The sequence below is a fragment of the Barbus barbus genome (genome assembly GCF_936440315.1).
Source record: "Barbus barbus genome assembly, chromosome: 14".
NCBI classification, from domain to species: Eukaryota; Metazoa; Chordata; class Actinopteri; order Cypriniformes; family Cyprinidae; genus Barbus; species Barbus barbus.
Window position 1 is genome coordinate 28,846,768 of NC_136742.1, and position 25,083 is coordinate 28,871,850.

At 36.0% G+C, this 25,083-nt stretch overlaps 2 protein-coding genes across 5 annotated transcripts; one reads left to right on the forward strand and one right to left on the reverse strand.

Annotated features, from left to right (window-relative positions):
- The first annotated feature begins 1,952 nt into the window (after window positions 1-1,952).
- LOC306880654 (translocating chain-associated membrane protein 2-like) lies at window positions 1,953-14,622 on the forward strand. Of its 4 annotated transcripts, none has more exons than XM_079434335.1 (12): window positions 1,953-2,180; window positions 3,891-3,954; window positions 4,029-4,138; window positions 5,047-5,163; window positions 5,240-5,298; window positions 6,313-6,397; window positions 6,506-6,576; window positions 6,662-6,766; window positions 8,150-8,293; window positions 8,383-8,543; window positions 13,560-13,607; window positions 13,809-14,622. In XM_079434335.1, the coding sequence occupies exons 1-11, from the start codon at window positions 2,061-2,063 to the stop codon at window positions 13,568-13,570; spliced, it is 1,047 nt and encodes a 348-aa protein (XP_079290461.1). In that variant the 5' UTR covers window positions 1,953-2,060; the 3' UTR covers window positions 13,571-13,607; window positions 13,809-14,622. The 4 variants fall into 4 exon arrangements, with proteins under 4 accessions (XP_079290461.1, XP_079290462.1, XP_079290459.1 ...); XM_079434336.1 differs by having other exon boundaries at window positions 6,313-6,388; window positions 13,809-14,620; XM_079434333.1 differs by lacking the exon at window positions 13,560-13,607.
- Window positions 14,378-23,113, reverse strand: efhc1 (EF-hand domain (C-terminal) containing 1). The gene is made up of 10 exons (XM_079434332.1): window positions 22,920-23,113; window positions 22,445-22,669; window positions 21,672-21,959; window positions 21,439-21,591; window positions 21,166-21,358; window positions 18,876-19,096; window positions 17,729-17,869; window positions 16,590-16,803; window positions 16,357-16,509; window positions 14,378-15,531 (listed from the first exon to the last, which is right to left on the reverse strand). Exons 1-10 carry the CDS (start codon window positions 22,980-22,982, stop codon window positions 15,494-15,496), a joined length of 1,689 nt encoding a protein of 562 aa, XP_079290458.1. The 5' UTR covers window positions 22,983-23,113; the 3' UTR covers window positions 14,378-15,493.
- Window positions 23,114-25,083: the final 1,970 nt, after the last annotated feature.

Here is a 25,083-nt window from a genome sequence, read left to right on the forward strand (position 1 = left end):
TGCCAGTACAAACAAATTAGTCAAAGAGGAGATAAAAAAGTCATGTGTGTATTTCATGCATATAGAAAATTAGCCTACTTTGTACTGTATAATCTACTGCATGTATGGAAGTAAGCCATTCTGAACATAATCGATAAAAATCCACATGCTGTTGGTTTGAGCCGAAAGCACAATCTTCCTGTACGCTGCAGGTGTTCACTTCAGTGTAAGTCGTATCCTCTCAGACTGTGATGTAAATCACTCTTATGAAGGGCTGTGGTCTGGATTATCAGTCTTTGGCATACAGTGCCTGATACAGACAAAAATAGACACAAAACTCACCTTAGAACATGATCGGACTCTGAATATGTAGATTATATAATTAATAAGGGTTTTGTAATGGCAGAAGCCACTGGACTGCTCCATATCCTTGCATATGAATATTTGCTTTTATGCTGGTACATCAGTCATTTGTATCTTAGATATTTCTCGCTTTGTCTTATCCACAAATCTTTGGTTTTGCCTTTCAAAGGATAGGTCAGGTTTGTTTTTTCATATTTTTGTATTTTTTAAGTTTCAAAAATTTACTTTAACCCTGCGGTAATATGAATTATTTCTCCTGGTCATTTGGGGGTATTTAAAGTGTTACAATTGCACCCTAATTTTAAATGTTCTGTATTTCATTGAAATTTTATTTATTCATTTAAATGATTTTTTATTTTATTTAAATTTAAGTTTATATATATTAATTCTTTTTTATGCATTGATTTGTTCATGAATTTATTCAAATATTTATAAAGCTGATACGTGGTTTGAGCTCATCTTTACAATTCTGTACAAATGACATCTCAAAAAATATATATAATAAAGATATATTTGGTGCATTTGCCTTGGACAGGAGCTCAAGGGGCATACTATGTTTCAGATGTATTTTAGAGAATATCCTCTGGAGTGGTTTTTCACTGTTTGACGTGCTCACTGTGTGTGTGTGTGTGTTTCATTGTTTTTCATGAAGGCATTTTGAGAGTGTATACTAATAACTGCTATTATTTGCATGCATTATTCTGAAGGATGTCAGTGCTCAAACAGTAGTGCAGGGTTGTGTCACCCTAACAGGTCAATATTTGCAATAATTTCAATGCAAATTCAGCCATACGAGGTTTGCAGATAATGTGAATGAAAGTTTGTTTGGTTTTCCTGGATGATGATTATTTGCTCTTCTGGTGAATTCCATTTACTCATTAAATTAATTTCACAGGAATTAAGAACTTGTTTGATTATGTCTCTCACATATGTCTCCAAGCTCATTTTTATCTCTGCTGTGCACAGAAAAAATAGCCATCATAAATAAAATTGCAGGAGATTGAAATATACAGTGGAAACTATGATTAATAGAATGAAGTATCAGATTAAACAGCAAAAGGAAGGCCCTGAACTATGATTTATGTTACAAACTACAGTATACAGACACGATATTTAGTGGAATGGTAGTGAAATACGCGTGGATTAACGCAGACACGTTAGGTCTCAAATTAAACGTTTGCATTGTCATTATTCAGTCGTTGATGTGCTGTCACGTAGTACGCGTTACTTTTCTCAGCGCTGGTCAGGATTAACCAATCATAGTCCTCTTCGATTGTGGATAAAGAATAATTATGTATTTATTTATTTTAATTTTATTTTTTTACAGCGATTGTTGCTGTGAATTTTACAAGATTCAATTTATTAATGTGTAATATAATTATTATAATAATATTAAATTAAATAACTTTAATTTATTTGTACTTTTGTGAAAATTAAAAGTTTAGTTTACATGGTGTTACACTACTGTTCAATAAACATGATAAAATTTTAATAATAATTACATAATCATTATGTTTGGAATGCTAAATAATTTATGCAAAAAAAAAAAGAAATACGATTTCCTACATTTTTTCCTAGCTTCTTAGTGCGCATGCGCGCTAAATTTGGTTCGTGGCTAAAGCGCGCATGCGCAGTCCGCTCGCTGAAGTTTGGAGTGATTCGTGGAAGTTTTAGATTTGGAGGAAGAAAAGCCCAGCTGAAAGTCGGGAGCTTGTAAAATGGCTTTTCGCAGGAGAAACAAGAGTTATCCCTTCTTCAGCCAAGAGTTTCTCATGCAAAATCACGCGGACATTGTGTTTGGTTTGGTGATTTTCGTTTTGATTGGACTGATGTTTGAGGTGAGCTCAAGAGTTGTTTTTTTTTTTGTCTGCGTCTCAGCTGTTTTTCTGTCTCTCTCTCTCTGTCTTCTCACTTTTACATCGAAATGAAACGTGCATCTTTAAAACAGACTTTACTTTTAAATCAGCCTTTGAAATCATCATCATCATCTAAGTTACTTGGCTGGTTGTAAAAGTAGTTTATGCATTTCATCTACATTAAAAGTATGCATTAAACATCACTCAGGTTGAATTCAATGCATTCAAAGAAATCCATATTTCACGACTTTATTGAAAACATTGTCACCATCACCTGGGCCCAGATGTCTGAGTATGAAGATGATGCAGATACGTAAAGTTCTTAATGCATTTAATGTGTAATTTATCAGATATGAAAACATAAACCAGGTGTTATGATGGTTTATTTCAGTTTTCTGCTGATGTTGCTCACGTTTCTGCTGAAGTGCCACGTCAAATCTCTCAAGCGCTCTCAGTTTGATTGACATTCCTGAAGAATCCAGTTTAAATCTGTTTCAAAAACACTTCATATTCAAATGCATCATGATCTGTCGCTTATAAACCAGTGATGTAAAGCAGAACATGTGCATTTGAAGTCTCTACATATACAGTATTCCCAGGTTTGTCGTATTAGCCTGTTGAATGCATGCAAACGTGTTGAAAAACTGAATGAAACCATTTTATTGCATGCATCGTTTCTGTCATGCAAGCATCATATCTGTGTTCAGACGGGTTTTTCCCTTCACATCTGCTGTTTCACACACCTGCTGCTCTCAACATCTGTGTTTCATTCAAACGCCTCTGTGTTCATGACTTTAAGAAACAAATCAGTGGAAAGCCATTTGATTTGTTTTGCTATTTTTCATGGATCCAGCTGCTAAAATGCATCATGAAATATCAATCCTCTGAACAGTATTTATACAGCGTTCATGAATACACTTCCACTAGATTTATTATAAGAAGCTATTATTTTGGCAAAGTTGTATTAGTCAAATGTCCACCAGTATAGCAGGCAGCAATATTTGTTGAACATTGAACTTTTTCCCCCCTACAAGATCCAATTTTGAGAACCATTTTAAATGTTATTAGGATGTAGTAAATAAAGAGTAAGTTCCAATTGCAAAGTATAACGGGTTGTAATAAATTATTCGATTCTTTTATAATGCATTTGACTTATTTCAATATTATCATATTGCATATTAGTTTTTTTATTATCATTGAGATACTGATATTTTTTATTAAAACTATAATTGTTATTAATTAATTATAGTAGTATTACATTTTATTTTAAGTTACTTTATTTTTCTATCAATTTAAAAATTGATTCAATAGTTTTTTTTAAATCATTTCTATTAGTTTATTAATTTTTGTTTTAGTTAATCAAACCTAATTAAACTAAGAAATATTCCTTTGGCAACTAACTAAATACTTACTAAATATTTCAGTTAACATTTATTTTATTTGAAGTAAAATACATTTATGGTTTTAGTTAACCTGGTTAAAATACACATCCAGGAGGTCTTAAAAATGTTTAAGAATTAAAGAATACTTTGTTTAATTCGAGCTGTAACTATATGAAAGCACATGAGAGTTTATTATAGCTCATGTGATCTGTGTGTGTGTGTGTGTGTGTGTGTTTGGGTCAAGGGTCACATCTGTGTGTTTTACTCAAAGCTGAGCTTTATGTACTGAACACCCATTTCTCTCTTTCAGACAACAGCAAAAACGGCCATCTTATTCATCCAGCCTCAGTATAACATCAGCACCATGAGCACAGGTTTGACAGTCTCTCAGATCTGCTGTGTTCTGATGCATCACTGACATTAGCTAACGTGTGTGTGTGTGTTTCAGATGGAGAGGTGACTCTGTATCATTATGGATGGAAAGACTGTGCCACTGTCCTCTTCTACCTTTGTATCACCATCATTCTTCACACAGTTGTGCAGGAGTATGTGCTAGATGTAAGTGCTGCAATGCCTTTTGGGTAATGTAGTTTTAACGTAATTAGTGCATTTTTTGCAAGCAACAGCTGAAGTTCTTTAACGCTTTCCCCACCAGCATTTTTGAGAAAAGTTGCCAGCCACCACCAGTGTTTTTGCCTATTTTTCACAAAAATTCATGGGCCCCAGAATATTTTGTTGTGTGAATATCTGAATATGCAATATAGCAAAATAAAGATCAGACCCATTACTTTTAAACAACAAAAAAAAATCAGTTATTCTAGCTTTTTTTTTTTTAGGTAGTTTCCATAAAAAAAGCAACATTTTAAGCAAAAAGCTGAGGAAATAGCATTTTTATCAAATACTACATCTGGTTCATATTCAGTATTATTATCAAAGCAAAGATGCAGTAGATGGCTTCCAAAGCTTGCACAGGCCTTAACAACTTTCTGGATTGACATATCACTCGGTAGCATTAGGCAGTTTTCATTTATATGATTACATTATTTTTCATATGCATATGCTTGCATATGAGATCGCTCATTACTGCGTCCTGGTCTTTTTTTTTTTTTATCTGCACTTTCTACACCAGGGGTGTCCAAGCTCGGTCCTGGAGGGCCATTGTCCTGCAGACTTTAGCTCCAACTTGCCTCGACACACCTGCCTGGAAGTGTCTAGTATGCATAGTAAGACCTTGATTGGCTGCTTCAGGTGTGTTTGATTAGGGTTGGAGCTAAATAAAGCCCTCCATGACCGAGTTTGGACACACCTGTTCTAGATTCATTCAGGAGATGTGTAATAGCGCCCCCTAGCGTATAACAGTGAAAACATAAAACCCTGAAAATTTCTGTGTTTGACAGGGAAAGAGTTAATGTACATGCCATATTTATTAATTTGCATTTTATTGGCTGTTATGTGTTCCATTTCAGAAAGTAAACCGGCGTCTGCACCTGTCGAAGAGTAAAAACACAAAGTTTAATGAATCCGGGCAGCTGTGCGTGTTTTACCTGGTGTCCAGTTTATGGAGTCTTTACGTCATCGCCTCAGTAAGAGCCACCAGATCATGCACACATAAAACATTACACTTTCTGTTTATGTCACCTAATTGTTTGTGATTGGCAGGAGGGATACATTCTGCATCCCAGCAGCCTTTGGGAGAATTATCCTCATGTTCACCTGAGGTAAATACACACAATCATAAAGCATGCAATGTGTGCATTGTGAGATCATTTTGGTCCCGTTATGCTTCCAAATTCTCACTACTGTAGAAATTTGTAGAATTTGTAATCGTAAATTACCCATTTTTTTTCTGTTGTATTGTTGTTACAGGTTTGAGAAATAAAAATCTTTGTTTGAACTTTTTTTAAACCGTAATATTCAAATAAAAAAATAAAAATCTAATGCAAGTCAAGTCACCTTTATTTATATAGCGCTTTTAACAATGTAAATTGTGTCAAAGCAACTGCACAATATCCAAAAAAAAAGGAAATAGTGTGTCAATAGTGTAAAATGAAAAAAGAAAAAAAAATTGCAATCAGGTCGACGATATCGCTGGAAATGAATTGTCCCCAACTAAGCAAGCCAGAGGCGACAGCGGCAAGGAACCAAAACTCCATCGGTGACAGAATGGAGAAAAAAACCTTGGGAGAAACCAGGCTCATTAATAATACATTAATACTTGAAATATTTCACTCTGTGTGTAATGAATCTATATAATGAGTTTGAATATGAGTGACAAAAAATATTAACTTTTTTTTTTTTTTTTTTTTAGATGTACTATATATTTGGAAAATATTTGCATGTGTATATTTATATTCATATAATTTTGTATACAAGTATATTTAATATATAAATGTAACATTTAAAAATGTATATAGACATGCATGGTTGTGTATTTATATATACATAAGAAATATACACCGGACACACACACATACTATGTGAACACACTTTTATTTTGGATGCGATTTAATCATTTGACGGCACTAATTATTTTACTTTTATTGAAATAATTTTTTGCAACTTACTGTAATTTTTTTATATTTTTCAGTAAAACTCTGTTGTGGATGTTTGCAGCTCAATGCAAGTTTCCATGTTTTGTTTTGTGTTCTATTCAGTATGATGGTATCAGTGGTTGTTTTGATTGTGATTGGTTCTGTCAGATTGTCATGTGACTAATATGGTCTTTCTGTCAGATTTCAGGTGAAGTTCTTCTACCTCACACAGCTGGCGTACTGGTTTCATGCACTACCTGAGCTTTACTTCCAGAAAGTAAGAAAGGTAATAGAAGATAAAACAGAAACATTGATGCAGGGAGAGATATATATGTATATACATAGTAATTATTCTGTATAATAATAGAATTGTGTTGCTTTTTTATCCTTTCAGGAGGAAATCCCACGTCAGCTGCAGTATATCAGTCTTTATCTGTTACACATTCTGGCTGCATATCTGTTAAAGTAAGACCAATGAATCAAAACTGGTCATTTATAATATCAGATATTTTTACTAAGTGTTTCATATGTATTTGTCATCTCTCTTCAGTTTGACGCGGGTTGGGCTGGTTTTGTTGTTTCTGCAATATCTTTCTGAGATGGGTTTCCATCTGTCTCGACTGTTTTACTTCATTGATGAAAACCACCACAAAATGTGAGCCATACTTCCTCACACACATGCATATATTTTTAAGAGAAATTCAGCAAGGAAGCAATTGATCAAAAGTGACAGTAAAGACATTTATAATGTTACAAAATTTTTTGTTGAACTTTCTATTCATCAAAGAATCCTAAAAAATATATTTTGGTTTCCACAAAAATATGAAGCAGCACAATTCTTCATAATAAGAATGATTTCTGAAGGATCATGTGACACTGAAGACTGGAGTAATGATGCTGAAAATTCAGCTTTGCATCACAGGAATAAATTACATTTTAAAATAGGGAACAGTTAATTTAAACTGTAATAATTAGGGATATAACGATTCACTCAACTCACAATTCGATTCAATTCACAATTTTGATTTCACGATTCCATTCATGATTTTTATTTTACAAAATTAGATTTAAGACAAATTATAAATGAAATGTCCTTTTATTATTGCTTGGACAAAATGCTGCACATTTTTTTTTGTGAAATTGAAATATAACACTATAATAATATACTAATATAGCACTTGCATATTATTGCTCTTTTGTTGATTTTGATTGTTTCTATTGTCCTCATTTGTAAGTCGCTTTGGATAAAAGCATCTGCTAAATAACAAAATGTAAATAACAAAACTAAATTGAAATTTTAAAACAAATTCCCAAATAAAATAAATATCACAAATAAAATAAATCTCTTCATATAAACCAAATAAGGCTTTGTTTGTGCTCTTTCCATTTAAAATTAGAGGCAACCGCCGCATTTTAATCATGATCCAAACAAAGATGCGTGCAACACATGCAACATGAGCAGTTTTTAATCGAAATTAGATTGTATAATTTCGAAATTTGAAGCAAAAACAGAATGGTCTGACTTCAGTTTTGTGAAACTATGCATAAAAAAAATCTGCATGAAACAAACAGAAGACGAGCTGAATGAGACGCAGATTCACTCTCTGCCAGCAGGTGGCGCTTAAAGCATTCCCTTGGTTTCCGCTGTAAATAAAGCAGTGCTGCACTTCTGAACTTTAATATGAATTATAGATGAGGCAAGATGAAAAGAAAAAATACCATCTAAACATTTCTAAAGACAGTAAGTTCCCCTCAGACATACATTCATATAAACTCCTACCACTAATTGAATCGCGATTTTGTTTAGCATTTCAACCGACTTGAATCGTTACATATTTGAATCGATTTTCAATCGGCTTGTGGTTAATCGTTACATCCCTAGAATAATATTTCACAATATTACTGTTTTTACTGCATTTTGAACAAATGTATGCAGTTTCGGTGAACTTCTTTCAAAAACATAACCCGTCTCTTTTGATGGTAGTGTATATCATAACATCTCTGCATAACAGCAAACATGCTTGTGTTGTGTTTGTAGGTTTGAGATGTGGTCCGTCGGGTTCGTCCTGACCCGGATGATCACTCTGACTCTGATGTTCCTGGCTGTGGGCTTCGGTTTGGCTCGTTCTGAAAACCAGGTGCTTGATTTGGAGACGGGAAACTTCAACACTATTTCTATCAGGTGAGACAGACGTTCACACTTGTTGTTTTTGTTGTAGGACTTCATCAGAGACCCGGGCATGAGGATTACCCTGTGTGTTTTATGCGCAGGCTGCTGGTGCTGTTCGTGGTGTGTTTCACTCAATCGTGGCTGCTCTGGAAGTTCTTCCGTTTCCAGCTGAGCCGAACGCGTGAGCTGAGACTGGAGCAGGTGGCCCGGAAGAGAGCGGCCGCTAAACAACAGATGCAGCGCACGCTCAAACGTGACTCGGGTACATACTGTAAAAATATTTTTTTGTAAATTAAAAAAAATAATAATAAAAAGATTAAGAATAATTTACAAGAAAGTAATTTTTTTTTTTTTTTTTCAGAATTTCACGTTTAATTAATTGTTTTACTTGCCGTTTGTAACAGGTTTTCTGTGGGTCTAAAAGGTCTTTAAAAGTCTTAATTTTCTCTTCCAGAAATTAAGGCCTTGAAAGGTTTTAAATCAGAACAGAAAGTCCTAAATTCATTAAACCATGACATTAAATGTTGCATGCACTGAAAAAAATGAACATCTTTATCTGGTTTTCCAATACACATTTTTAAATGGCCTTAAATCAAGATACATTAACCTGAGATGCAAAATCAAGATATGAATAAAAAATTTTTGGAGCGAGAAATTGAACAAAATTAGGTGAGTTTATGCTTAAAACAAGAACAAACATCTGTCTTTGGGGAATGAAAACGAGAATTACGAATGTAACTGCGGTTCCATGAGTTCTGGATGACCGCCAGAGGCAGAGCTTCACACTGAATGGCATCTCATCGCAGATGCACAGGTCGAGTCTAATACAAACAAAGTCCCTCGTGACCAGGATGACTCGGGGGGTCCTCCCCTATTTAACCCCGTGACTTCCTGCAGACTGTCCCTACAGAATCTTCTCACCTTGAGTCCGAGTGACAGAAAGCTCTGGCAGTCATCCAGAACTCATAGAACCGCTGTTACATTCGTAACTCTCGTTCTATTTTGTTCTTACTGACCGTCAGAGGCAGTGCTTCACACTGGATGGCATCTCATCGCAGATGCACAGGTCGAGTCGAATACAAACAAAGTCCCTCGTGACCAGGATGACTTGGGGTCCTCCCCTATTTAACCCCGTGACTTCCTGCAGACTGTCCCTACAGAATCTTCTCACCTTGAGTCCGAGTGACAGAAAGCTCTGGCAGTCATCCAGAACTCATAGAACCGCTGTTACATTCGTAACTCTCGTTCTATTTTGTTCTTACTGACCGTCAGAGGCAGTGCTTCACACTGGATGACTTATAACCACAAGGTCACGAGGAGGTCCTGTTTACCTTTAAAAAGTTGAGGGTCCCAACAGGACAGCTGTTTCAATAGTATCCGATGCAGCCACATTAATCCTGTAGTATTGGGAAAATGTGTTCGTAGATGACCATGTAGCTGCTGCACAGATGTCGCTTCAAGGGACACCTTTTAATGCCGCCCAAGATGTTGAGATGCTTCTTGTTGAATGACATCTCACTCCCGATGGCAATGGACATCCACTAGACTTGTAAGCGTGGGTGATAGCCTCAACTACCCAATGTGACAATCTTTGCTTTGAGAGGGGCTGACCTCTTTTCGGCCCCCCAAAACAGAGAAAAAGTTGGTCTGATTGCCGAAAATCTTTTGTGGCCCTGAGGTAGCCACGGAGAGCCCTTACTGGGCACAAAAGTCTGCATTCACGTCCTGCTTGTGTATCCAACCATGGAGGATTAAATACTGCCAGCTCGATAGCCTGATTTCTGACCATCTATTCGTACATGATGTGCTGAAATTGCCGCCACATGGACCCTTAAGGTAGAAGCTGCCAGATTCTCTTCCAGCAAAGATTGCAAAAATCGTAACACCAAGGGGACAGGACATACCTCTGGGGACACTCTTTGCTCCCAACACCAATTAGAGAAGAACTTCCACCTATAAACATAAGCGCTCCTGGTGGAAGGCGTTCTAGAGTTCATTATGGTGTTCAGTACATCTTGATCACAGACTCTCAAAAGTGGTTCTGGCCCTTCAGAGGCCAAACACAGAGCTGTAGGCGTCCTGGATTCGGGTGCCAAATCTGACCTCCCAACTGGTGGAGGAGATCCCTCCTCCTGGGAATGCTCCAGGGCTCCCCTTCTAAGAGCCTGTACATCACTGGAAACCAGGGTCTCCCTGGCCAGTTTGGTACTACTAGCAGTAGCCTGTGGTGTCCCTGAAGGACTCTGTGAACAGTTGCCAAGATCAATGGTATGGGGGACAGGCATACAGTAACTGACCTGGCTAGTCATGGGCTAGAGCATCCTGCCTCAGAGGACTGGATTCCTCAGCTGGTGAAAACCAGAGGGGGCACTGGGTCGATGCTGCCGAGACAAAGAGGTCCACTTCCGCTCTGCCAAACTGCTGCCATATCATCTCCACCACCTCTGGGTTGAGTCTACACTCCCCCGACGGAGGTATGTGGCGTGACAAGAAATCTGCCACCACATTTGTCACTTTTGGGATGGGCATTGCTCTGATACTCGCCAACCGAGGGAAGGCCCAGGTCAACAGCTCCTGTGATTCTTGAAGAGACTGGCTGGATTTTGTGCCCCCTTGATGGTTGATGTGATAAATCACTGATGTATTGTCTGACCTGACAAGAACATGCCTGCCTTCCAAATTCAGCGCAAAGTGCTTCAGTGCAAGTAGCACTGCTCGCAGTTCCAGGGTATTTATATTCTCCTCCTTTTTCCGGGAATCCCATTGCCCTCTTACCGCTCTGTGTTGCCAGACTGCTCCCCAGCCGGTAAAAGAAGCATCGGTGTGGTCTACCTTTGGTCAGATGACAACCTGCTCCATGGTTTCAGTGTGAGAAGAGAAGGCATGCTGTGTAATTCTGATCAACTTGTTCCTGTGCCCACTTGGATTCAAATGAAAACTGTTCACCCATCTCTGGACGGGCCGAAGTGAAAGGAGGCCCAACGCTATGACCGCAGCTGTTGCTGCCAGCATACCCATGAGTCTGAGGAAATACCTAAGTGGTAGCCTGGCCTGCATTTGAAACCGCTGGAGGAGCAGCAGAATACTGTCCACCCGCTGTTCTGATGGCGACGCTTTCATCAATTGTGAGTCCAGGATAACACCTATGAACTTCACCGACGGAGTTGGGGTTAACTGGCTCTTGCTGAAAGCCAAGCCCAGCCGAGCAATATGGGAGAGCGGTTGTGTGATTTCCACCACTACTTGCTCCCAAAACGAGTGGGAGCAAAGAAACCAGTCGTCCAGGTATGGAAGTACCTGAAGCCCTTTGGCTTGTATTGAAGCCAACGCCGCTGCCATAAACCTGGTGAAGACTCGTGGGGATAGAGAAAGACCGAATGGAAGCACTCGGAACTGATAGACTTGATCCTGGAATGCAAAGCGGAGGAATTGCCTATGCTGTGGAGAAATTGGAACATGGAAGTAAGCATCCTTTAAGTCTATTGTGGTGAACCATTGCTGTTGCCTGACCGCCTGGAGAACATCGGTCACGCGCAACATGCGAAATGGTAATCTCTTCAGAAACTTGTTGAGGGAGCGAAGGTCGAGTATAGGCCTTACCCCACGATCTTTTTTTGGAATTGTAAAGTATATTGAGTAGAACCCACCGAGCCGTTCTGACCACTTAACTGGTTTGATGGCACTCTTCTCTAGGAGTTGTATTATTTCTTGCCTTAAGGAATTTGCATTGTTGGAATCTCAAACTGTTGTCATCTTGACCCCATTGAAAGTGGGAGGCCGCCGTCGGAACTGCAACTTGTACCCTTGAGTTAAAGTTGCTATAACCCATGGGTCTGAGGTTGTTGTTTCCCAGTAACTTAGCTGCTGATGCATTTCATCAATATAATCTTTTTATGATGGAATGGTAAGAAGAAATGGTTGAGCCGAACCTTTAAAAAAAAAAAAAAAAAAGCACTAGTAGAGGTTGCTACTGCCGGGGCTGTATCAAGACCTAGATTAGCCAATGCAGCCCGAAGAGCCTGCTTCACAACTTCCTGCTCTGACTATGGACCCTCTGCAGATCCCCTACCAGTATCCTGGGGCTCCAAACCCTAACCCCAAGCATAAATGTAGTTGCGAAACAACTGATTGGTTGCGAAGCTGAAAAATGGATTCCAAGTGTCTTCCTTTAATATTCTTCGACCTGTAATACATGCAAGTGAGAAGATTATAGGGACAGTCTGCAGGAAGTCATGGGGTTAAATGGGGGAGGACCCCAAGTCATCCTGGTCACGAGGGACTTTGTTTGTATTCAACTCGACCTGTGCATCTGCGACGAGATAACATTCAGTGTGAAGCACTGCCTCTGGCGGTCAGTAAGAACGAAATAGAACTTGTTTTCCCTTTGATTTTAGCTTCTATCTTTAAGAATCTTTAGACATTTGCATTGGAAAACAACACAAAAATACTAATGAAGAACATCACTTTAGTGCAGTGCGATTAGAAGATACAGTAAAAGTCATCTCCATATTCTAGTTAGCTATTTTTGTAAAATGAATGAAAAGGTAATGGAGTTTGGATGGAAGTTGTATTTTTAAAATGTGAAGTGTGGTTAGTTTAAATTTTCCTCAAACATTTACATTTTAGAGAACATTGATGTATTGTTCGCTTTAATTTATTCCTTAATTTTCTTTAATTGGTCTTAAAATGGTATTCAAAAAGTCTTCATAAAACTTGGGAGAAACCCTGTGCAATTAAAATAATTAAATTAAAACCATTTTCATTACAGCAATTTCTTTTAAGGCTAAATTTAAGTGTTTTTTTCCCCCCAAAAAATGCTATTAACCCTGTTGGTTTCATTGGTTTTCATGCAATTTGCCAAAAATCGACACTGAAAAACACTAAAAAATTAAAAATCTATTGTAGCTTGTCAGACACTTGTAAAATGTGACTAATTCAATAATTCCCATCTATTTCTATTGTATTTCCAATGTGTTAGGGATCAATTTGACCAACATATTTTGTATGTTCAAAATTAGCTGCACAGATGCACACGTTTTTCTTCCCATAATGAATGAATTCAGTATTAATACAGCACTTTACTATGTACTACTGTACACCCAGTGACTACATGTAGTTTCTGAAAATAGTCACTACACGTACAGTATAAATAGTATCTAACATTATTTGTACTTTTGTGTAAATAGTATTTATTGCGATTTTGTGCTACTTCTGTCTTGGCTTTTTCTCAAACCATTGTGAGGGTGACCCTTACATTTTGTTTTTTTCCCTCACACAGAGCTATTGTGAGTAGCTTGGAATGGTCTACTGAAAGAAAACAATACAGGTTTTGTAAATATGTTTTTAGGTGAACTTTCCCTGCCCTCTAGGCAATATTCTTTTATTGTGTGTGTGTGTGTGTGTGAGCCAAAACGTGACACTCAAGAACGACAAACACTGGTTTGTAGGTCTGATGTCTTGGGTTACACGTTGTTTGGTGTTCATTGAGTTTTTCCTTTCTAATTCGAGCTGTTGATGTGTTCTGCAGTTGGTCACCATGAGAATGGACTGATTAAAGTGGAGAACGGCACATCTCCTCGTCTCAAGAAGATTAAAGCGCCGTAAACTTCAGCCCCATTGCAGCGCATGGCCTCCACACATCGAGGGCACAGGAACAGGAAACAGTTCATCTTCCTGTTTCCACATCAAGAGAAGTGCATGTGGCGTTTCTCAGAGGAAGTGACCTCAACGGGCTCTGGTCAACATACTAAACTTCTCTTTCCAGTTTCAGTATTCACGTTATTTCTTCTGCATATGTTTCTAAACTTCACTCAGTCTTTCTTTATTAAAGCGCTGTTTTGAGGTTAGTTTGTATTTCTGTATCTGCATGTCTTGAGGTGCAAAAGTGGCGACTACGGTGGCCTAGGCATGACACTCAACGTATTGAGATGATTTGAATCTGAGGTGTTATTTTGTGACTTCACACATTCTGGGTTTGTAATGAACAAAAGATTTACATGACAAACCAAAAAAAACAAAACAATGGAAAATCATGTTTGAGGTAGTAACAAGTGTTGTAGTAGTGAAATGACCCTGAACACACAGCAAACTCTCTTGCTTTGTACATTTATGCAATTTTATATTTTATTGTATATGACAATGCTTTATAAATATTGAACCTTTTTGAAGTTAAATTGTTTTGAGCTTTCTGTCTTTGCAGAAACATTTCAACATTTATTTCATATAAACTGATAATGGATAGGAATCTAATGAAAATACTGTAGGTCTTTGTCATGTTTCATCGTCGAAAAAAGGTTTTATTTTGTATGACGAAAAAAACTTATTAAAACCAGCATGAACTGAAAATAACACGTATATTTAAAACTGATTTACAAAATGTTGCATTGGGGTAATGAGCTTAATTTCCAGTGCAAAAAAAAAAAATCTATTTCTCATCAGTAATCCAAATAGTTTTCGTCAATGAAATCATGCAACTTATTAAAAACAGAAAGTTAAATTCAGTACAACTACCATCATGGGATATACAATTGCACTCAACTGAAATTTACTTCGTGATATATTCCATGTTATTGCAACAAATACTGAGAATAAGGGGTTGGATTTAAAAAATATTTTAGGAATATATTTCTATTGAACTGCCATTTTCTAATTTGTAAAAATATTTACTTCATTCCAAAAAATACTCGAGAAAAATCTTAAGAAAATAAGTGTTTTTAAAAATTCACATTCTTAGATGAGACTAGTCTAATCCGGGATCTGATGTATATTTCAAGGTTTTTAGTTGTGTTAGACAAGGCATCTTTATGTAGGAAACTATTTAGTCAGACATCTAAACCTGTAATTTTACAAAAAAACTAAATCTAAGAAAATCTTTGGGTAGTTACATTTTCCACATAGGATCATACAAACTAAGATTTTATAACTTAAGATGAATCCAGCCTAAGGTTCATGAGCAAAAAATAATTATTTTCTTCTAATTTTGTGGTGAAACAAGACATGTTCTTAAATACAGTCAAATAATACATAAATGAGCCTCAAAAATGATTATTCATTTTGATGCTGCATTTTACATTTCATCTTTATTGCAAATTAATATCACAATACTTGGGAAATCTCAACATCAAAAAGCAAAAACATGAAAAAAAGGACTTCATTGATAATTTAATGCTCTTTTGGTATCTTGTGATGATGGGTAACATTATAGAGTAGATTTCAGCTCTGGAGGATGACCGCAGCTCCATCAGTCTCACCTGGGAAGAGAAACATTCAGCAAGATTTCCACTGAACATCAGCCACTCAAACATGTTGTGAGCTCAAATAAATAAATTATTGAAATAATAATAATTTTAAAAACTATTTACTCTCTCGGCAATGCGCTGCAACTTTAGAAAACATGCAAATAGAAAAAGCACCAGCAAATCAAGAAAACATCAATTTGAATGCAGGTGCTGCAAATGCTCACAACACAAACAAATAAAGAATTTTATTTGCAGCGAGTTTCTTTGTGTTGTGAGCATTTGCAGCGCGTGTTGTAAAATTGACGAAGTTGTTTTCTTAATTTGCAGGTGTTTTTTCAATTTGCAGCGCGTTGAGCTCTCTCGGCCACTGTACAACCTTCATATACCAAAATGTATTTCAAGTGCACGAAAATACATTACATTAAATGCAAAAATGGGTGGATATTTTATATTTAAATATTTCTATTTTTAAAATATACTTTCAAAAATATATTGGTAGAAAAATATTTACATATATCTTGAAATGTATTTTACCAAATATATATTTTATATTTAAATATTTAAAAATAGGTTTAAAAAATGTATTTTGCCATAAAGTGAAAACAGGGTTTACATAGTGATGCCTTATAAGATATGTTTGATTCCCCAAACAATCTTTCGTGAACAGTTTTCATCTTCAAATGAAGAATATTGTAATAATCTAAAGAACCTTTTGTAAAATGGAGAGATTCCATGGATGTTAAAGGATCTTCATGGAACCATCAAAGCCAATAAAGAACCTTTTATTTGTATGATTATAGGTTGCATAGACCAGAACCAAACAAGCATATTTTTTACCTTCATGTTGTTCCTCCGGGTCTGAGGTTTGACTGACCCCAAACTTCTGTCTCAGGGAAGAGAGAGTGTGTTCAGGGATGTGATTGTTCAGTGACTCCAGGTACCTCAACACGTAACGGTCAGCATCCATCAGGACAAACCGATGACTGAACACTGCAGAGAAAAGAACAGAACAGCATGAGAGAGAAACAAGAGTGCGATGATTCCCAGGATGTGATGTCACTGGTCAATACCCTCCACAGTTGCTCCAATGGAGAAGTCTGCAGGTGTGTAGTATTCGGGGTTTTCCACGGAGCTTCCTGGTTTTGGGACACGAGTCTTCTCTAGGAATTTTCCTCCGATGATGCCGGAATTACGTGTTGATCTTTCAAAGACGCTGATCATGTCATCTGCCAGGTAGTAAGACAGAATGAAGCGTCGGCCCTCATCCAGGGGATTCTGGGAATCCTGTGGCAGACGAGATTGTTATAAAAACTAATCTGAGACATTGGAAAATAAACCTACATTTTGAAAAGAATCGGACGATACACAAACATTATCTATTATGCAATAGTTTTTTTTTTTTTGTTTACTTGTACATTAAATCAATAAATAAAAAAAAAAAGTTTATTAAAATGTACAAAACAATATAGCACTGCAGGGATGATGTATTATAGGCCAAACCCAGACATTAGTTCATATTTTACCACATAGGCAAAACCAGTCATAAGGGTCAATTTTTCGAGACTGAGATTTATACATCATCTGAAAGCTGAATAAACAATATTTCCATTGATGTATGGTTTGTTATGATAGGACAATATTTGGCTGAGATACAACTATTTGAAAATCTGGAATCTGAGGGTGTCAAAAAAAATCTCAAAAATATTGAGAAAATTGCCTTTAAAGTTGTCCAAATGAAGTTCTTAGCAATGCATATTATTAGTCAAAATGTAAGTTTTAATATATTTACAGTAGGAAATTTACTAAATATCTTCAAGGAACACGATCTTTACTTAATATCCTAATGACTTTTGGCATAAAATAAAAATCGGTCATTTTGACTCATACAATGTATTGTTGGCTATTGCTACATATACCCGTGGTACCTGGTTTTGTGCTCCAGGGTCATGCCGAACTTTAATATTTAAATTCTCTGAGGTCGTTTTCGCTAAAATCGATAACTAACACAATATTGAGCCTGTTGCGTTTAATGAACCGTGAGCCCGCCGCGAAATGCGCGGAGTGATACAATTACAAGACGTGAAAGTAGCGCCGGTTAGCCAATCAGAATCGAGTATTCCAGACCACTCAGGAACACACCGTTGCCCTGCTCGCGTTGTTGTAGCGCAATATTCAGTAAGGATATGATCCAAATGAGCTGTATTCTCACCAGCCGTGCGACGTAACGCAGGACTTTGTTGTCGTTCTCCAGCAGTTTGATCACGTCTTTCTTGGGCGGTTCAGGAATCAGGGACAGGCAGTTCTGCAGCGAGTCCTCCAGCGAACCCAAGCCGTTATACGGAGGAATCACCTGCGGTACAAATAGGTTTCTTTTCGTTTCTTTTTCAGTAAATCTAAATGTTCACATTTTGACATTTAAAATGCAACAATGAGGCCTATTTTATATAAGTATTGCCATTTTTCCAACCCTGTTAGTAACATTTGAAACATTGTTATTTTATAGAAATGAACATTTAAAAACATTAAATAACATTCGTTATTAACATTTAAAAAAATTTATTAATATTGTAACATTTATTTTATATAAGCCTTGCCTCCCTTTTCTTGAAATTAAAATACATAATAGTAAAAATGTATAATATAATATTTGTGATTACTGGGTAAGAATTCTTTTTAAAATCGTTTTAATTCAGACACATTTGGCTAATGAATCATTCAGACCATCTCTTGTAAAGCTGAGTCTGAATAAATGGTGCATTTCTACAATGGCATCGCTAATTAAAGGGATAGTTCACCCAAAAATGAAAATGTGATGTTTATCTGCTTACCCCCAGGGCATCCGAGATGTAGGTGACTTTGTTTCTTCAGTAGAACACAAACCAAGATTTTTAACTCAAATGTCATATAATGGCAGACCTCAATGTATCATCATGAGCCGCAGGGTTTAATTTGGTTTTGTCTGTATATGTTTTTTTTCTCTCTCAAAGCCGTGGGTCCCATTGACTGCCATTATATGACATACTGGAACGGTTTGAGTTAAAAATCTTGGTTTGTGTTCTACTGAAGAAACAAAGTCACCTACATCTCGGATGCCCTGGGGGTAAGCAGATAAACATCAAATTGTCATTTTTGGGTAAATTATCCCTTTAAACATATTTGCGTGATGCTTCATTCACACCGCTATATTTCAGTGTCACAACATAAAACATTTCTAGAGAACATAAGCGTACCCTATTTGTGGAAAGTGGCAGATAGATCACTTATAATAATGTGCCATTTGCATACAACTATACATAACATTCATTTTTAACTAAGATGAGATGTGATATCAGCCCAATTGACAGTAAGTATCTGACCCTCTTGATGTCTTGCTGTGTTCTGGTGTCTACTGTAAGTGGTTTGAGCAAGATGTTGGGGTGATTCTGTTCATAGTATTTCCTGGTGAAGTCGTCACAGTCATACAGCAGGAAACGCCTCCCCATCAGCGTGACCTCCTCACCGACCCTGAAGTCTTCAGGAGAGAAATACTCCTTCACGTCTTGTGGAGAAACTTCCAGAACACAGGTGGGGAACGGCTCTGAGTCGAGAAACAGAGAGAAGTTTAAGGCTTCTGGGTTAATATATTGATTATGTCCTTTGATTATGCTCAAATTAAATATAAATGTAGTCATGGGGGACCAAACCTGAAGAAATTAAAAATAAATAAATATAATATTAGGAAAATAAGTAATGGAATAAATGACTTGCTACAACAAATACAATTAATCCTGAATTTATTTTTGTATTACTTTTTCCTCCTTTATTTATTATTTTGTTCCTTTATGTATTTTTTAAATATTTTATTTAGCTTTTTTTTCAAACAACATCATAAAACATCAAATAAAAAGCAAAAGAAAAACATATTAAGTAAACTAAAAATAAATAGTAACTTTTTTTTTAACTGTTTTATATTATTTTATTCATTTTTATTTGTATATATTTATTTATGGATGCAAAATGAGTCAAAATAAAATTGCGATATAGCTTAGTGCCATTATCTAAACAAAGGCTGAAATTGAATTAAATAAATAAATATAGTCTGTTGAATTTAAGTCATAAATATTGGTAACATGTAGTGTAAAATAATAATATTTTATCAAATATTTTAAAATAATTGAAATATACATTTGGTCAGGTTGTGCAGCCCTATATATAAATAATTTTAAAATAAACACGTCAAAATAAAACATTTAGTGAAAAAACAATTTATACACTACCAGTCAAAAGTTTTTGAACAGTAAGATTTTTAATGTTTTTTAAAGAATTTCAAAAATAGTAATATAGTGAAATATTTTTACTATTTAAAATAACTGCTTTCTATTTGAATATATTTTAAAATGTAATTTATTCCTCTGATCAAAGCTGAATTTTCAGCATCATTACTCCAGTGTCACGTGATCCTTCAGAAATCATTCTAATAACATTTATTACTATTATTATTATTATTATCAATGTTTAAAACAGTTGAGTAGATTCTTTTCAGGATTCTTTGATGAATAAAAAGATCCAAAGATCAGCATTTATCTGAAACAAAACCTTTTGTAACATTATATACAATACCATTCAAATGTCGGTATACTGTATATATATTTTTTTTTGATTATGGAACTTAATACTCTTATTTAGCAAGGATGCTTTAAACTCAAAGTGGTGATAAAGACATTTATATTATTTACATTATTTTATAATGTTACAAAATATTTCTATTTCAGTTAAATGCTGTTCTTCTGAACTTTCTATTCATCAAAGAATCCTGAAAAAAATCTACTCAGCTGTTTTTAACATATTAATAATAATAAAAAAAAATTTGAGCAGCAAATCAGAATATTAGAAAGATTTCTGAAGGATCATGTGACTGGAGTAATGATGCTAATGATTTTAAAATATATTCAAATAGAAAACAGTTATTTTAAATAGTAAAACATATTTCAAAATGTTACTATTTTGCTGTACTTTGGATCAAATAAATGCAGGCTTGGTGAGCAGAAGAGAATGCTTTAAAAAACATTACAAATCTTACTGTTCAAACACTTTTGACTTGTAGTGTATATCAAAATGTATCTGTTTACCTGCATGTCATTTGAACATTAACCAAATCAGAGAACTATGCTAATGTGCTGTCAGATTATTGAAATATGAAAGTGACATGTGGCCAAGTATGGTGACCCATACTCGGAATTAGTGCTCTCCAAAGTGCACACACACAGCAGTGAACACACACCCGGAGCAGTGGGCAGCCATTGCTGTGGCGCCCGGGGAGCATTTGGGGGTTTGGTGCCTTGCTCAAGGGTCTCACCTCAGTCGTGGTATTGAGGGTGGAGAGAGCGCTGGTTATTCACTCCCTCCACTGACAATCCCTGCCGGTCCTGAGACTCGAACCCATGACCTTTGGGTTACGAGTCCGACTCTCTAACCATTAGGCCACGACTTCCCCTTAATAATGTACTATTATTAAGTAAATATTTTATGTATAAGGGGTTTGGCTAACAAAAAAGTTTGGGATCCCCTGATTTAGTTTATCCAAGCATCTATAAACACAAAAAGCAACACAATTGAAGCAGTTTTTTTTTCTTCTCTGTGTTGAAATCGCTGTGTTTATGGTCTCACCGCAGGTTGATTTGATGCGTTTGGGAATCTTCTGTCTGCTGAGCAGCACTGGGAACGGGTCTCGGCCGCTGTTGGCCTCGTGATGTTCGCAGATGTCAACAGAATCATCCACCAGATAGTAATGCAGCGTTACGGGCCGCTTCTCCCCGTAGAGAGAGTCTGTGTCATCCCAGAGCGCATAGAAACGCAGCACCTGGAGACAGCAGAGAAATTATGAGTGAGAAAGAACATATTCATTGGTGTGTAAAGATACAGAAGTGTATGTGTGTGTACCTGTCGATCCAGGGCGAGGAAGCGCTCCAGCTGATGGTTGTGGTCGTAGGGTATGATGTGGGTTTGTTGTGCTTGAACGCGGCGGATGGTGTACGGATCACTGGGAATGGACTCCGACTCGTTTAACACTATTCCCTGACTCTCCATGAAGTCCTACACACACACACTCAGTCAAACCAAACCCCTTAGAAGCAGCAGTCCAGTAGAGTCAGTGTGTGTGTGTGTGTGTGTACCTGTGTGAAGGCATCGCAGTGTGTTATCCTGTAGACCGTTCCAAACAAACTCATGTCCATCCCGACGTTGAGGTCTTTCCAGTGGTACAGACCTCCTTGCTGGTTTTTGGTCAGCCTCTGACGTTTGATCAGCTTTCCCTGAGGAATACCAGAGTTTTCCACCGGTGGCTCGGTCACACACATGCTGTCGTCCTCCAGGTGATAAAAGATCACCACCGGACGAATGCGGAAGTGCTCATCCGGGGAGTGCAACACTTCCTGCCGGAAGTAACCGTAGAAACGCAGCACCTGAAGGTCAAAATGTAAAGGTGAGAGGTTTGTTCTGATTCAATGAGACAGATAGAGAGAAATATATGGATAAAGAGACAGAATGATTGTTAAATAGATATATAGATAGAGAGATAAAATGATAGAACGATAGATTGGTGGATGGACAGGCACAAAGATAGAATGATGGATAGAGACATAATGATAGAAAGATAGATAGAACACATAGATAAACAGAGAATGATAGACAGATAGATAGATATAGGTAGATAGAGACAGACACTATGATAGATTTATGGACAGACAGACAGAACACTATATAGATTGACAGAATGCTAGATCAATGGATAGACAGACCACATAGATAGATATATACATACATAGACAGAAATAGATTTATAGAGATAGAATGATAGACTGAATGCAAGATCAATGGATAGATAGATAGAGACAGATTAGATAAATAGAAAGATAGACAGACAGATAGATAGATAGATATTCAGCACCTTCTTGTCGTAAGCAGCGTGTGCCGGGATGAAGTCTAGCGGCGGGGGTCGGTGTGTGTCGGTGCCGTAGGTCAGGTTCGGGATGTCTCTGATCAGCTGCGTCCTCTCGCTGTGACTGATGTTCACCGACAGCAGCGGATCTTGTCCGGTACCGACCGCAGGCCGCCGGGGCAGAGCGTAACCGTTCTTAACATCCAGAGTCTGAGCTCTGTGGAAAGCGGATTTCTGGATCACAGCACACAGAAATGTTTTAGAACAATATAATATAAGTTAGTTTTTCATAATCTGTAAAATTAATGAAAGAATACATAAAAGAATAATTGGTTAATTCGCAGCAAAAATCTAAAATGTTCTTTAAAAACATTTCTGAAAAGTTAATAATCCAGATTTTCATGTTACAAAAAGCATGTGGAAAAACAACTAACGTTACATTCAAAACGAAGATGAACGGGGCCTACAGTTCACTGTTTCTCACCGTTAAATCCCGAAATGAGTTTCCTGGCAGGAAAGGAAGCCCGTGTCTTGTATTTATAGACATTGTTTTATTACCCTAATCTAGATTAAAATAATTGAAAGGTTTAAATCAATAAAATAAGTTACGTTGTTCTCTCATGGGACTGCTGTGCTTCTCTGAGGAGGTTTATTTATAGCGGTCTCCATGGAGACCACAAACACTGGCTGTTGTCATGGTGATGTAAACAATTCCTTTCATGTGTCTCGTGGATCAATTCACCAACAGGCGGCGCTACACGTTGAGTTTATTCAATGCAGTTTATTTAATGTTCTATAACAACCAAAACAAAACCTCTGAACACGAGCTGATACTCCTATAAAACCATGCTGAAATATTACTGGAAAATAAAACAACACAAACATCCTGCTGTTTCACATGTCTTGGCTTGCTTTGAAAAAAAAAAAAAAATATTACATATTAAATTATCTCTGTGTGGGAACGGGCTCTTAAAAATAAAGGCTTCAGGTACAGGTATAATACTTCCCATAATAGTAATACATTGTTTTTGTATATATATGTATACGTATATATATATATGTATACGTATATATATATGTATACGTATATATATATATATATATATATATATATATATATATATATATATATATATATATATATATATATATATATATATATATATATATATATATATATATATATATATATATATATAATATATTCCATTAAAGTTGTTCTTTTTTAATGCTTAAATTACTAAAATTACTTTTGATTTAATATTAAATCTTTAGGCATATTAAATAACATGATGGCTATTTTATCAAACATTTAAAAAATCACAATGCAATACAATTTTAGTAAAGGAAAAATTTTCCAGACAATGGATCTGAAGAACCTAAACATCAAAAACATTTAATAAAAAAAATAAAAAAATTATATTATACAGCCAACTCAGGAACCTTATAAAGCCATAAATAGTTCTTAATAAGAAGCAGCTCTTTGCTGAATATAACCAGCACCATTGAAAACCTTTACTTTTAAGAATGGAAAGCATGTTATTTATGGTTTCGTATCATTAACAGTAATTCTGAGCCCTCATTATCATGTAACAGAAACACATTAACCACAATTGTAACAATCAGAAAGCGCTGCATAAAGACACTGAGTGATTAGCTGTGTTGGCAGATGTGTCTTGTGTTTAAGGCACGGCGCAGATGTGCATCATCATCCTATAAGAACCTCTTTGAGGTCACGGTTGCATCTATGCAGGAACATTTGAATCTCATGTGTCTCTCATCCCCTTAAAGAATATAAGATTATACACAGAACACTTTGATTGCATCCCTGAGCAATCAGGCAAGCTTTGCCACATTATAAAAAAATATTTCATACAAAAAAATAGTGGTATCAAAAGTTATTTAAATATCAAAATAGATTTCATAAAAGCTGAGATGATTTTACAGCATGTCTATATATATATAAAATATCCAAAAATATTTGGATGCTTAAATCACCCTTAAAAATGCGCGAATGTCATTGCATTAGATAATAAAATATCAAACCAAGTTGCATTTATTTTTGAAGAAAGCACAGCACAAGCAGACTTTCAGCAAATCATCAGAAGAAGTCTGTTAGGTTTAAACGTGATAAATAATTAAATGATTTAGTGTTAAAAATGAAAAAAGGTAATACTTTACAATTAGGTCCAATTAACTAATTAACTAAAATGTGCAATATATTTGTTGCAGTATTTATTAACATTTTTTTTTTTTACATTAATAAAATACTGTTTATTTATGTTTATGGAAGCTTGGGATAAAAAATAAAAAAAAGTAATTACCACTTTTTATCTCACAATTCAGAATTTTTCTCGCAAGTCTTTTAAAGTCAGAACATTAAGACAAACTCCTAATTGTGAGAAAAAAGTCAGAATTGATAAAAAAAAAAAAATTGCAGTTGCTTTTCTCATTTTTCATCAACAACTGCAAGATGTTAAATTGTGAGGAAAAAAGTCTGAATCTTTCAATTAAGATTTTTTTTAATATCTCACAGTTCTGTTTATATCTCACAAGTCTACCTTTTTTCAGAATTGTGAACTAAAAAGTCACAATTACCAGCAGCCAAAATTCACAATTATTGTTTAGATTTTATTCTGTTTGATTTT